Genomic DNA, 13,277 nt, shown 5'->3' on the forward strand with positions numbered 1-13,277 from the left:
TAAAGGGAATTGTAAATAGCCTTTTTGGCAGACTTTATATTAACCATAAATAATAGTAGAAGAAAAGATTAAAGTTTGACCAAATATTAAACAATTTCCTATCTTGAGTTAAGCAAAATAGCTAATCATAACATGGTGGTGAAACCTTTGGTAGAGTTTATCCTTAGAGCATCCATGTAATGAGGTTCTACGTAGTGAATAAATGCTATATAATGCACAGTAGGTAATGCTACAAGAAATTTGACAAGAACTATCACCACTAATTAAGCACAGTTTACACATCAACAATGTCGCAGGACATCAGTGCACAAGGAAATTGAGAACAATGTATTTACCTCATATTAACAAAGTAATAAATTGAAATCATGTATATCCTAAACCAAGAGCAAACGATGAAGCAGTCGACGCTATCAGAAAATCCAATTAGAGGCGTTCTTGACCTCTCCAAATAATTATTATTACAGTCCATCCTTCAAAATCAAATTGCCGAGCCTAGTATAAATATTCAATACACATAGCTTTACATTTCAAAGAAAAGAACTATCGACAGTCGGAACTCGTCATATGACCAGACTTAAAGCAAAGAAAACCAGTTTATACATTAACAACTTAAACTCGTGTATAAGAAGATAAAGCAAAGAAAACCAGTTTATACATTAACAACTTAAACTCGTGTATAAGGAGAAAACCCTGCAAAGAAACCCCTATAACGAACAAACCTGGAATAATAATACCAAAGGACTTAGCACCAACCTTTAAATCGACCGAGATGCTGTGAGCTCTTATGAGTTTAATGGTCGCGGTCTTACACATCAAACTTTCTGAGAAGTAGCTTACCTGCCACAGGGGTCGAAAGCCAGTAAATACAATGTGAGCTAGAACCTTTCTTTCATATACATGAAATGACTGATACATAGGAGGATCCTTACCTGATTTAGGGGCATCTCCTCGGTGAATCGCCTTCCTGTAGAACAACGATTGGAATCAGCTACGAATTAAGAAGCCTAGTGCGAGAACATAAAAACCAGATGAAAAATCTTATCGAAACAGAGATTGGAATGAGAACTGTCGCCATGGAATTTCGGTGCAAGGAATTTCGGTGCAGGAGGATTACCTTTTTCAGCTGGTTCAGGTTGATTTTTGCCTTCCGCCACCTCTGTAACCTTCGGGGTCATTCCTGTATAATGGTGATGGACCTTTAGGACAAGTTTAAGGTAGAAACCCTGAACCGGCGTCAAACCCTCAAAGCTGAGCAAATAAAACTTCCCGTCTACCCAGCTATATGGCATACATGCGCCGGAAGGTTCAGTTGTCACCATTGTTTCAAACCACAGAGAACACAATATACTATTGGTGGCTTTTAACAGACCCGACCATTGCAGAGCAATGCGAGACACGAGAAACTGCAACAATGAAACCCCCAAGGCTCAGACGCGAAGAGTTGGTTAGAGAACCAAACCCTACCCATCCTTCCTCGTCGGATTGCTGGATTAAGATCAACGGTGGTAGAGCGAAACAAATGGCAGGATTGAGCGCGAGTAGCTGCTCGCCGCGTGTTACCACGTCCGAGAGCCAACCCAACATAGTATGCCCTGAATAAATGTGCACAATGAATCAGGAGGATCGCCCACTCGGATTTTCACACCTGTGCATTTAATTTAACATACAATTCATATATGAAACATGTGCACAATGAAAGCGCTATTTCCACTTCCATAGAAACATAAATACCTGTCCTTACACCCTTCCTTACGTCATGCAAGTTACATCTCGCGACCCGACCATGCATGCAGAGGTGTGGAAATAACGCTCGCCATACATACGCATCATATTTCCGGTGACGTTCGCCGGCTCAGTGTTCTCGCTCCAACTCACGAAAGTCCATCATTCGTACTTCATCTTTAATACAACTTGTACAAGCATTCAATGCCACCTCCTCCTTTACCATTTCAAACATCCTCGGTTTTTGATTTCACACTGGCATTGCCGTGCATATTACCATTTCAAACCTCCTTGTTTTCGATTTCAAATTGGCATGGGCGCCCATATTTTATTTTCAAATGAATTGAGATCTTAAATGATTTCAATCTGGGCAATAGCACTCAATATTTTTGCTATGCCCCGTTATTGTATCCACTCTCGGAGAACAACAACCGACAAAGCAGAAACAACCTCAGCAGAACCGGCACCTTGAGGGAATAACAAAGGGGACATCTTCATCACGGGGAGGAGATGCCAAGCCTGTGTGCTCTGTGGATTGCAAGACCATGATCAAGCAATATACCATCTCTCTTTTATCATAAAGCACAACTCCTACAAGGTGCCCATGCTTGAAAAGCTTTTGACGTTGAGACTGAAATATAGTTTCAGCAACAATAATGTTAATTCTAAATTAGCAGATAATGAGTTGGCCATTGATGCAGTACTTCAATGGGCATTAGTTTTTTCCGCTTGAAACGACTTTGCTTCTGGTTTGGCGATTTGTTTGCGACATCATTCTGCAGAAAAACCTTGATCATGCAAAAACCGCCGAAATTAGAGTGGGGCTGGAAAATCGAGTGAAACTAGAGGTTATTGAAGTTATTACTAAAGGTGTGGGAGGAAGAGGGCACTGGTATCAAAGTCCGAATGGCCATTACTATGTATTGGGGGAATGCGGAGGATCAACACAGACATCTTAATGCCCAGATTGCAGGGTCACAGTGGGAGGACTTTCTCACCATCCAGTAGATGGAAATCGCCATGCAGACATTGATGGCAGTTCTCATCCAGCCTGGAGCAACAACACAGGTCTTGGAGCTCTTGCTTGACAAATCATGTTGAAAGTATGAGTATGTTTTGGAGTTTTACAACGGCAACAAGAGGAAAATGTGTATAAGTACAGTGCAGTAACCATCAAAGTGGAATACTTGTCTAGTTTGAAGAGTCTGATCATTTTTGAAATTTTGGCTGAAATGCATTACTATGTTATCAAATATGTGAAAAAATACTCGGGTATCAAATCCGTGTCTTTTATCAATTGGTTTTATGATTTATCATTTCTCAGTTGATATTATCAAGGAATGCGTGTTTGTATTAGTATTTTTAAATTTAGATATAGTGAAAAAAGTAATAGAATATATATTTTCATTGCCCGAATATTTGGAGTAAATTTTTATGTCCTATTCAAATGTTAAAATTACTATTTTTAAAGGTAAAAATTATCATTTATAGATGGTGAGAAATTGTTAAATTCTGCTCGTATAATGATTGATTGGATGTGTTTTAGAACCATTTTTCATATCCTTTTCAAATGCCAAAATTGTTAATTTTCAACACTGAGAATGTGCTTCCATTTCATGTGTTTGTGTTATTGATCAATGTATACAACTCTCAGAGTAAGTACTATGCTTTTCTTGGTGTAGTCGTGTATGCCATCAATAATCAATATTAAAGGAATAACTTCCCCCACCAAAAAAAATATATCACACCAAGCTACAAAATGTTATGATGGTTTGAAAGGTAATTGTTTCTTATATTTTAGGCAATTAAGTGGTAGTGTAAAATCTATCACTTCAAGCTATAATTCAGACAAAATGTTAGGATGGTTTAAAAGGTAATTGTTTCTTATATTTTAGGCAATTAAGTGGTAGTGTAGTAATAGTTATCATGGGTACCAAGACTATGGTTTAAATAAAAGATGATACCAGATGAAACCATAAAAGTAAATGACATATGAGAGTAACTTTAACATATGATAAAATTAGATGACAGTGAGATGAGAGCAACTCTAGCTGCAGTAAATTCTTAACTAAGTTATATGGAAGTTGGTGCTATGTTTAACATTATTAATAGTTATATGGAAGTTGGTAACAAGTTTACCATTATTAATAGTGGATGGTGAATGTGTTAGTAGATTGTTTAACATTGTTGACATAAGAGATTATTATCGGTTCATTATAAATAAATTGAAAATAGATCAAAAATAAAAATGTAGATGTTATATATTTATTTGAAATCATTTTGTATTGTGCGGGAAGGTGTATTTTTCTTGATCATAAAAAAAAAAACAATATATAAATGTGGTGTATCTGTTTAAGATTTTTGTTGTGTTATCACTTTTCTCAGTTATAAACCAATAAAAAAACACACATACACAATATACAAATGTGGTATATTGGTTTAAGATATTTGTTTTTTTGTTATTATGGAATGGTGTTCTTTAAGTCATGAGAGGTTTATTTTATTTTATTTTGACCTAATCAAAATGTTAAACAATACATCTCTGCCATACTTGACTAGATAGTACTTTTGACACAAAAAATCATAAAAAACAACTAAATTATTTCTTCTTTATTATTACTATTATTATTATTATTATTAAAAAAATTGATATATAAGTTAAAAATATATACACTTAAAGAAAAACATTTACCAATATTATTAATTATAGAAATTCACTCCACTTCATCATGGATATTTTTAATTTGTAAATAAATTTTGTTAGAATACCACCACATATCAATACTACATGCCCAAAAAACATAATTCATTTCACATTATATTTTTAATTAATTAATTTAATTAAAAGGAAAACGAGATATAACTATTTTAGAGGTTATACAACACTAAAATTATATATTAAATTGCCTTATCAACCAATATTACACTAAAATTATATATTGAATTGCCTTATCAACCATAGCAATAAGCTTTCTATGATTCAAAACATTTTACTTATAAACTCCACAAAGATAAATTAGCACAACCACATTTACTAATGTGACTGATATAAGCCTATAGGCATTTATCAACCACATTAATAATTATTAGATATATATTGTAAAAATTGCTATTAAATATTAACCATTTGTAATTATTAATAATTATATAAATAATAACACACGCGCGCGCGCACACACACACACACATATATATATAATTTTATTATAAAATAATATATTAATATGAATTTTTTTATATTTCTAGCTATAACATAATATATTAATATTAAGATTGCTTGAGCATCTTAATATTAATATTAATACTTAAACAAATATATTAATATAAATTACAAAGTCACTAAGTCAATCATTGGCCAATGAATCGTTGCTAAGATTTTCCATTAATAGACATGCCCATACATGATGATTTGTTTTCTAGCGATTCCATAGCTCCGACTGCAGCACGCTCCACGACTACTCCAGAAGTTCGCTGCTACGATGTACTTAAAGGAATTGGTGCATGTAGTTAATGCGAAGGGTTGATAAGATGTGCAGCTACAGACATTCAATTAAACCTTCGCTGTCAAGATTTCAAATTCAACAATCCTGCGCAAAAATTTGAAATGTTGTAGGGAGGGAGTATAATGCTATCGCTAATGCTTCTCAAACACCATTTCGATAAACGAGTAGATACTATTCGACGATTTGTGCGGCTTCACAACGTTTTAATGGAAGACAATGATTTGAAAACCCTGAAATTCCTAGAGCAGGCGCAGGAGATGACAAATCAGCTGCTGGAACGCTTGTTTGAGGTAGTGGAAAATATACTAGATGTCACGAGAGAGCAGAACGACTTGGAAGAAAAGGAAAGGAGCCTTCATCTGCCACTGGTGGACAAAATATATGAAAAGTTGCAAAGTAAAATGAAGGATTCCCAACTGCCATAGAGTCTGAGCTAACTATCTTGAATATCAGATTGGGAAAGGTGCAGGTAGATTACAGTATGTGGGCAAAAGACAATCAGGATAAAGTCCATCTAAAGTAGGAAGCATGGTTGTGGGGTTAGTCCAACATTGTGCAAGAGTCAGTGGAAGTAGGACTAGTGATGGAACTATTTGCCCATCATCGCAAACCCAATCTCTCCCAGAATTTGAATGAATGGAGGAGCTTGTTGTTGTAGAGAAGGCGACTCCTTGGCTAGTTCTTGTTGTACATGAGCCCAAATATTCGTACAGAATTTGGAGGCATTATTTACATTGATTCGTATTAAGGCCTCTCCAACATTGCGCCAAGAGAATAAACCCCATAATCACTTAGTGTACTGAAAGTCACATTACTCGACCCAACATTCAGCGTAACACTCGTCAATAAAGAGGCAATATTCCAATCTTTGGAACCCCTAATGTTTCCAACTGTGCCCTTTCTTGAAGTGTTATCGCAAACTGTAAAGGTGTCTGCTGATGCATTCTGAAAATTTGTTGGATAAAATTTATTAGTGGCATATGTCAAAAAGCATCCGCTAAGATGAGTGCTTCCGGAAATACATTTGGTAAACAAATCAATGGAAAGCTTCGCAACATTTGAAACACATGCCCAGCAAGCAGAGGCATTGAGGTCTCCCCTGCATTGAGCAAGACCGTACATCACATCTCCATTATCTCCATGAGATGAAACACTGTAGCCCGTCTTATTAACATTCTCCACCAATGAATTTAAAACCACCATCAAATTCCTTTCCAAAGAACTTGAACTTCCACCCATGTTATTACCATCATCACAAAGGGTTACTTGAAAATCAGACTGTGATCGTAAATATCAAATCATTATTGAAATTATCATACTGAGGTAATTAATGCCAATGAGAGTAGAAAGAGAAATAAGGTGAGAGATAATTTGGATTTTGGAGTGAATGGAGTGATATTCCTTGTACAATTACAGACCTTGTTGTAAGGGGCCATTCTGTAATTGAAATCAATCTACGGAAAGCCTGAAAAAATGTCAGCGTTGCCTTTCTTTTATCAAGAACAACCCGATTGAAAGGTAAGACGAGGTTACAATGCAATTTTGAAGCAGTGTTAGTTAATATGTATACTTTATAATCTTGACAGATGGTCAAATGTTTTATTCAAACACACTTTTTCTAATATTAATTATCTAGTAATTACTATTGCATCAATAATATTAAACTAATGTTTTATCTGGAACAAGGTTCAATAATATATACATATTTTATGAATTTAAAGTTTGTTAAATGGTTTGAAGGTTCTAAGTCGGTGGCGATATACTCATTGTTTTTATGTCTTATTTGTATAATTAATATACAATATTCATTGTTTTATGTCACTTTTGTCTAATTGATATACAATATTTAGTTAGTGGGTAACTTGCAACAAGCTATTGGTTAGTCTATTTTCATGATAATTAGGTAAGGCTATATTTTGTTTGTTTATTGAATATTGTGTTATTTTCATTGAATAGACAAGATAAAAAGTATTGAACTAATTATTGGTTTAGTGTATGGTGCTTAATAATCTAATTAATAAACAATATCAAGTTAGTAGGTAAATATTGAACACAGTGCAGTGAGCACTAAGCCAATTATTGAGTTAGTGTTTCTTTTTTTGGTCCATTGAATATCACTTTATTCTCATTCAATGAGCTAGATGAAAAAATATTATCATTAAGTTAGTGCATGGTGTTTAGGGGAGGGGCGCTAGTTGTTGCACGCCATCCCTTCCACTTCATCAAAGTACATGCATAAGTCCACGTGAAACATATGACATGTGTCCTACATGGAAGGTGATTTGTCAGCTACATTTTGGCATTGTCCGCGATCATTTTTGAGGTTCTTTAGGGTTTTTTCTCGCTCAAACGTTGGAGGTGGTATCATGCCCTTGCTTATGTTGCTCGGGCTTGATCTATGGTCGTTCTGCTGCCCCCAGTCCTATGATATCAACCATCATTTCCTATGTTACTCGCCTTGAATGGCTGTCATTTTCTTCGTGTGCAGTTGTTTTGGTGAGATTTTGGGCAATTTACCATTTATAGGGTTGTTACATGCCATTTATTCCTTAGTGGATTGTTCCAGGTTGTTCATGGTGCACAAGATTGTGGTGAATTTGTTCATTTCAGACTTATTTCAGATTTCATTGGGTCGAATGGTCAATATGGAGTTTTTGTGCTTTAATCCTGTTTCATGAAGGTAAGCCTTCAAATTCTACAATTTTTTTGCATGGATTTCTCTTGGGTTTTCTCAAACTGTAGTGCCACCATTTTTTAATGGTTGGATTAGTCTGTAGAATTTAAGTTTTGTTCGAGTGTTTGAGACTTCATCATTGTTGCAGTGATGTGTGGGCATGGTGTTCTCCATGTCACAGAAGGCTCTTCGAGGTTCTCCGATATGATATTATATCCTACCAATTCACACTTTATGTGTTTTTCAACACATTCTATCATGCTGAGAATTGTAGTCTTGGTGTTATGGCTCTGCTTTTTTGGTTTTTTGGACGTATATTATTGTTATGGATTTGATTTTTTAGGGTTTAACAAATTATTTGTTGAATATTGCTTAATTTGGCTTTAGAGTAATGCGTTTGAGCTGACAAAAAGCTAACCTTGCATAATTTCCATGGCTAACCATGCTTAATTTTTGAAATTCGGATCGATTATATGAATTTCAAGTTTTTAGGGTAGGGTTTTATATGAGGTTGGGGTTTCTTAAGCATCAATTGGGATGGTTTGTGTTTGATTCTTATTTTATCCTACCAACTCACCATTTTGTGATTTATAACACATTCTATCGTGTTAGGAATTATAGTCTGAGTGTTATGGCTCTGTTTTTATTGGTTTTATGGAGGTAAATTGTTATTATGGCTCTGATTTTTTAGGTTTTAAGAAATAATTTGCTGAATATTACTTAATTTGGCTCATTAGTAATGTGTTTAAGCCAACAAATAGCTAACCTTGCTTAATTTTCATTGTAAGCTTGCCTAATTTTTGAAATTCAGCTTGATTATGTGAATTTCAACTCTTTAGGGTTAGGGTTTTATATGGGGTTGGGGTTGGAGTTGGTGGTGTTAATTGGGAAGGTATGTTCCTGATTCTTATTTTATCTTACCAACTCACAACTTCTGTGTTTTTTAACACATTTTATCCTGCTCGGAATTGCATTCCGGGTGTTATGAATCTGTACTTTTTGGTTTTGTGGATGTAAATTGCAGTTATGGCTATGATTTTATGCATTATGTAAATTGATGTATTTCTTAAATGACAATATTAGTTGAAATCTTTATAGTCTGTTTTAATCTAAAAGTTTTGTTTACTCCTAGATTCATGAAATATTTCCTATGAATTGAATGTCATCCATCCAACCCCATTACGCAAACAGATGCATAGTGGAGAGTAGTGGGGTTCACGTCCATGAGTGCATATAATGATTGACATGTATCACCCTCCTCCCATATCTTCCCAAGTAATCGGCCAACGAGGGTAAACATGTGACGAGAGGAAACTATGATATGATTCAACCTCCTAGGCGTCCTTAAGGAAGTGGAATTGATGAAAACACATCAAAGCGGAGAAAGCCAATCCTCTCGCAAAGTGAGGTTGAATAAATGTTGCAATTAAACCGGTTTATATTCTTGTTAGTCAGTGAAAATACTAATGTTAATAAGTACAATGTCATTTAATACAATGTTTATTAATATAGTGTATTGGTGGTTGGAAATTTAATATAGTACAATCTTTGGTGGTTTCTTTGATTTTTTGTATCTTATTTCCCAATTTCCTTGTCATGATTTTTCTATGCTAAAGCTCAATTCAATGGTAACTTTAATAGCTATGAAATTTGAAGAACTGAAATCCTCTATGAGCAACAGATGTCAGGTTATAGATGCTTTTGTATCTAAAGATGTAGTGCCTTTGAATGAGGTTATTTTAGGCATATGCGCGTATGAGGTTATTCGTATATGCGCATATCTTCCATATATGCACAATTTCCGTATATGCGCAATTTCTGTATATGGAATTTGCGCATATATGATGCAGATACATAAACGACGTGCATATACGGAAGATATGCACATATATGAAAGTTAGGGATATACGGAAGATATGCGCATATCTTCCGTATATGCACAATTTCCGTATATGCACATATCTTCCGTATGTGCACAATTTCTGTATATGCGCATAGAAGATAAAGAAAGTTAGAGATATATAGAAGATATTCTCATATCTTCCATATATTCATACATGGAAGATATCCACATATAATAAATTTACGCATATACGGAAGATATGTGGATATCTTCTGTATATGCACAATTTCCATATATGTGCATATCTTCCGTATATCCCTAACTTTCCTATATGTGCATATCTTCCGTATATGCACGTCGTTTATGTATCTGTATCATATATGCGCAAATTCCATATACAGAAATTGCACATATACGGAAATTATGCATATACGGAAGATATGCGCATATCTTCCGTATATGCACAATTTCCGTATATGCGCAATTTCTGTATATGGAATTTGCGCATATATGATGTAGATACATAAACGACGTGCATATATGGAAGATATGCACATATAGGAAAGTTAGGGATATACGGAAGATATGTGCATATCTTCCGTATATGCACGATTTCCGTATATGCGCATATCTTCCGTATATGCACATATATTCGTTCATGTATCTGCATCGTATATACGCAAATTCCATATACATAAATTGCGCATATTATGTGTAGACCAATCCTACTTTGATATGTTTATTACCAGCCTAGATCCATTTTAACTTCGGATCTATCAAGCGTAGAGAGGGATCAAATCTCTCAAGGTGCAAACCTATTTTTTGAGTGCAAAACTTGAGGAAAGGTTTGCACCTCGAAATATTTTATCCCTCTTAGCATTTGATAGATCCAGAGTTAAGATGGATCTAGGCTGGTTTCAGTTGTGTGTGGCCAAGGAAAATCTATCGAACATATTGATTTTATCAACAATATGTAAATACATATAATATTAATCATTTTAAATATGCTAAATATGTCTGAGATTAATCTGGTCATTTTAATTTAAAATTTTCTTAGTTACCTCAGTTTGTTGAGATGATAAATATTGTTAATATGCGCATATCTTCCGTATATGCGCAATTTTTGTATATGGAATTTGTACATATCTTCGTTCATGTATCTACATCGTATGTGCGCAAATTTCATATACATAAATTTTGCATATATGGAAATTGTGCATATATGGAAGATATGCGCATATACGAAAATTGTGCATATACGGAAGATATGCGCATATCTTCTTTATATCCCTAACTTTCCTATATGTGCATATCTTCCATATATGCACGTCGTTTATGTATATGCATCGTATATGCACAAATTCCATATACAGAAATTGCGCATATACAGAAATTGTGCATATACAGAAGATATGCGCATATCTTCCGTATATGCACAATTTCTGTATATGTGCAATTTCTGTATATAGAGTTTGCGCATATACGATGCAGATACATAAACGATGTGCATATATGTAAGATATGCACATATAGGAAAGTTAGGGATATACGGAAGATATGCGCATATATGGAAATTGTGCATATACGGAAGATATCCACATATCTTCCGTATATGCGTAAATTTCTTATATGTGCATATTTTCTGTGTATGCATATACAGAATATATGCGCATATCTTCCGTATATATCTAACTTTCTTTATCTTCTATGCACATATACGGAAGATATGCGCATATATGGAAATCATGCATATACAGAAGATATGCGCATATCTTCCGTATATCCCTAACTTTCCTATATGTGCATATCTTTCGTATATGCACGTCGTTTATGTATCTGCATCGTATATGCACAAATTCCATATACAAAAATTGCGCATATACGAAAATTGTGCATATACGGAAGATATGCGCATTTCTTCCGTATATGCACAATTTCCGAATATGCGCAATTTCTGTATATGGAATTTGTGCATATACGATGCAGATACATGAACGAAGATATGTGCATATACAGAAGATATGCGCATATACGGAAATCGTGCATATACAGAAGATATGCGTATATATGGAAATCGTGCATATATGGAAGATATGCGCATATCTTCCGTATATCCCTAACTTTCATATATGTGCATATCTTCCGTATATGCGCGTCGTTTATGTATCTGATATCTTCCGTATATCCCTAACTTTCATATATGTGCATATCTTCCGTATATGCACATCGTTTATGTATCTGCATCGTATATGCGCAAATTCCATATACAGAAATTGCGCATATACGGAAATTGTGCATATACGAATAACCTCATATGTGCATATGCCTAAAATAACCTCATTCAAAGGCACTACATCTTTAGATACAAAAGCATTTATAACCCGACACCTGTTGCTCATAGAGGATTTCAATTCTTCAAATTTCATAGCTATTAAAGTTACCATTGAATTGAGCTTTAGTATAGAAAAATCATGACAAGGAAATTGGGAAATAAGATACAAAAATTCAAAGAAACCACCAAAGATTGTACTATATTAAAGTTCCAACCACCAATACACTATATTAATAAACATTGTATTAAATGACATTGTACTTATTGACATTAGTATTTTCACTGACTAACAAGAATATAAACTTGTTTAATTGCAACATTTATTCAACCTCACTTAGCGAGAGGATTGGCTTTCTCCGCTTTGAAACAACCACCAATAGATTGTACTAATAATAAACATTATATTAAACAATGTTGTACTAATTAACATTGGTATTATTTCATTGACTAATAAAAATAGAAAAAGAATAAAATTCATGAACTTTATCGCACTTAAAAAACTGATACAGGAAGTAGTCGTTTTGATAATTTGGAGAATACATTAATGAGGCTCTAATCAAGGCATCTTTAAGAGAATCAAAGGAAGCTTGCACAACCTCATCCCAGTGGAAGGATCGGAGGAAGTACCATATTCTAATGAATGATCTACCAATAAAATTAGTGAAGATGGATTTGGGTTCGCCACACAAGCCAAAACGATTGATTGCTATGCAAGCTCAATAGGGCTTAGCGACATGATTTCAACATTCCTATCAACTTCAAAACTATTGGTAATCTCCCTTAAGTCATTAGAGTAAACAAGTTAGCTGAGATACAATAACAAGATATGCATGAAACGTGTTAGCTCTATTATAATAAGAAGTGAAAATTCCAATCATATAGTACAACCATGACCAACCACTAGTCCCGATAGCAGAACGTTACAGTCACTGCTGCCTGCTCCTCCAAAGAGATGTTCTAGCTCTACACTGTGGAGAAGCCAAGGCTCGTTACAATACTCTCGAAGATTTCTCTAAGCTACTCCTATCGGAAGCTTGGCTGACCAAAAGAGATTATAATGAGTTATGAGGTACTATAAATAGCAAAGGGTGGGGTGACCCTTGACATTCCCCTTTGTGATTGTTCACCTACCCTCACGACTCTTCAACTTCTCTATGACTATTACATTCAACTATCAACACGTGAACTTCCACTTGACAAGAT

General features: G+C 34.7%; 1 protein-coding gene across 1 annotated transcript; it reads right to left on the bottom strand.

The window, feature by feature from the left end:
- Window positions 1-350: 350 nt before the first annotated feature.
- LOC149255041 (uncharacterized) lies at window positions 351-1,438 on the bottom strand. Its single transcript, XM_089457158.1, has 3 exons — window positions 1,115-1,438; window positions 930-964; window positions 351-837 (listed from the first exon to the last, which is right to left on the bottom strand). The coding sequence occupies exons 1-3, from the start codon at window positions 1,317-1,319 to the stop codon at window positions 610-612; spliced, it is 468 nt and encodes a 155-aa protein (XP_089313284.1). The 5' UTR covers window positions 1,320-1,438; the 3' UTR covers window positions 351-609.
- Window positions 1,439-13,277: the final 11,839 nt, after the last annotated feature.

This window comes from Pinus tabuliformis, chromosome 7, assembly GCF_031772625.1.
Source record: "Pinus tabuliformis cultivar Carrire ecotype Pingquan chromosome 7, CPIR1, whole genome shotgun sequence".
In the NCBI taxonomy this organism is placed as follows: Eukaryota; Viridiplantae; Streptophyta; class Pinopsida; order Pinales; family Pinaceae; genus Pinus; species Pinus tabuliformis.

Coding starts and splice junctions, on each gene's coding strand:
- LOC149255041 (XM_089457158.1), bottom strand. CDS start 1,319: ATGGTGACAACTGAACCTTCCGGCGCATGTATGCCATATAGCTGGGTA. Junction 965..1,114: donor ACCTGAACCAGCTGAAAAAG/GTAATCCTCCTG, acceptor GTTGTTCTACAG/GAAGGCGATTCACCGAGGAG. Junction 838..929: donor AGGAGATGCCCCTAAATCAG/GTAAGGATCCTC, acceptor CCCCTGTGGCAG/GTAAGCTACTTCTCAGAAAG.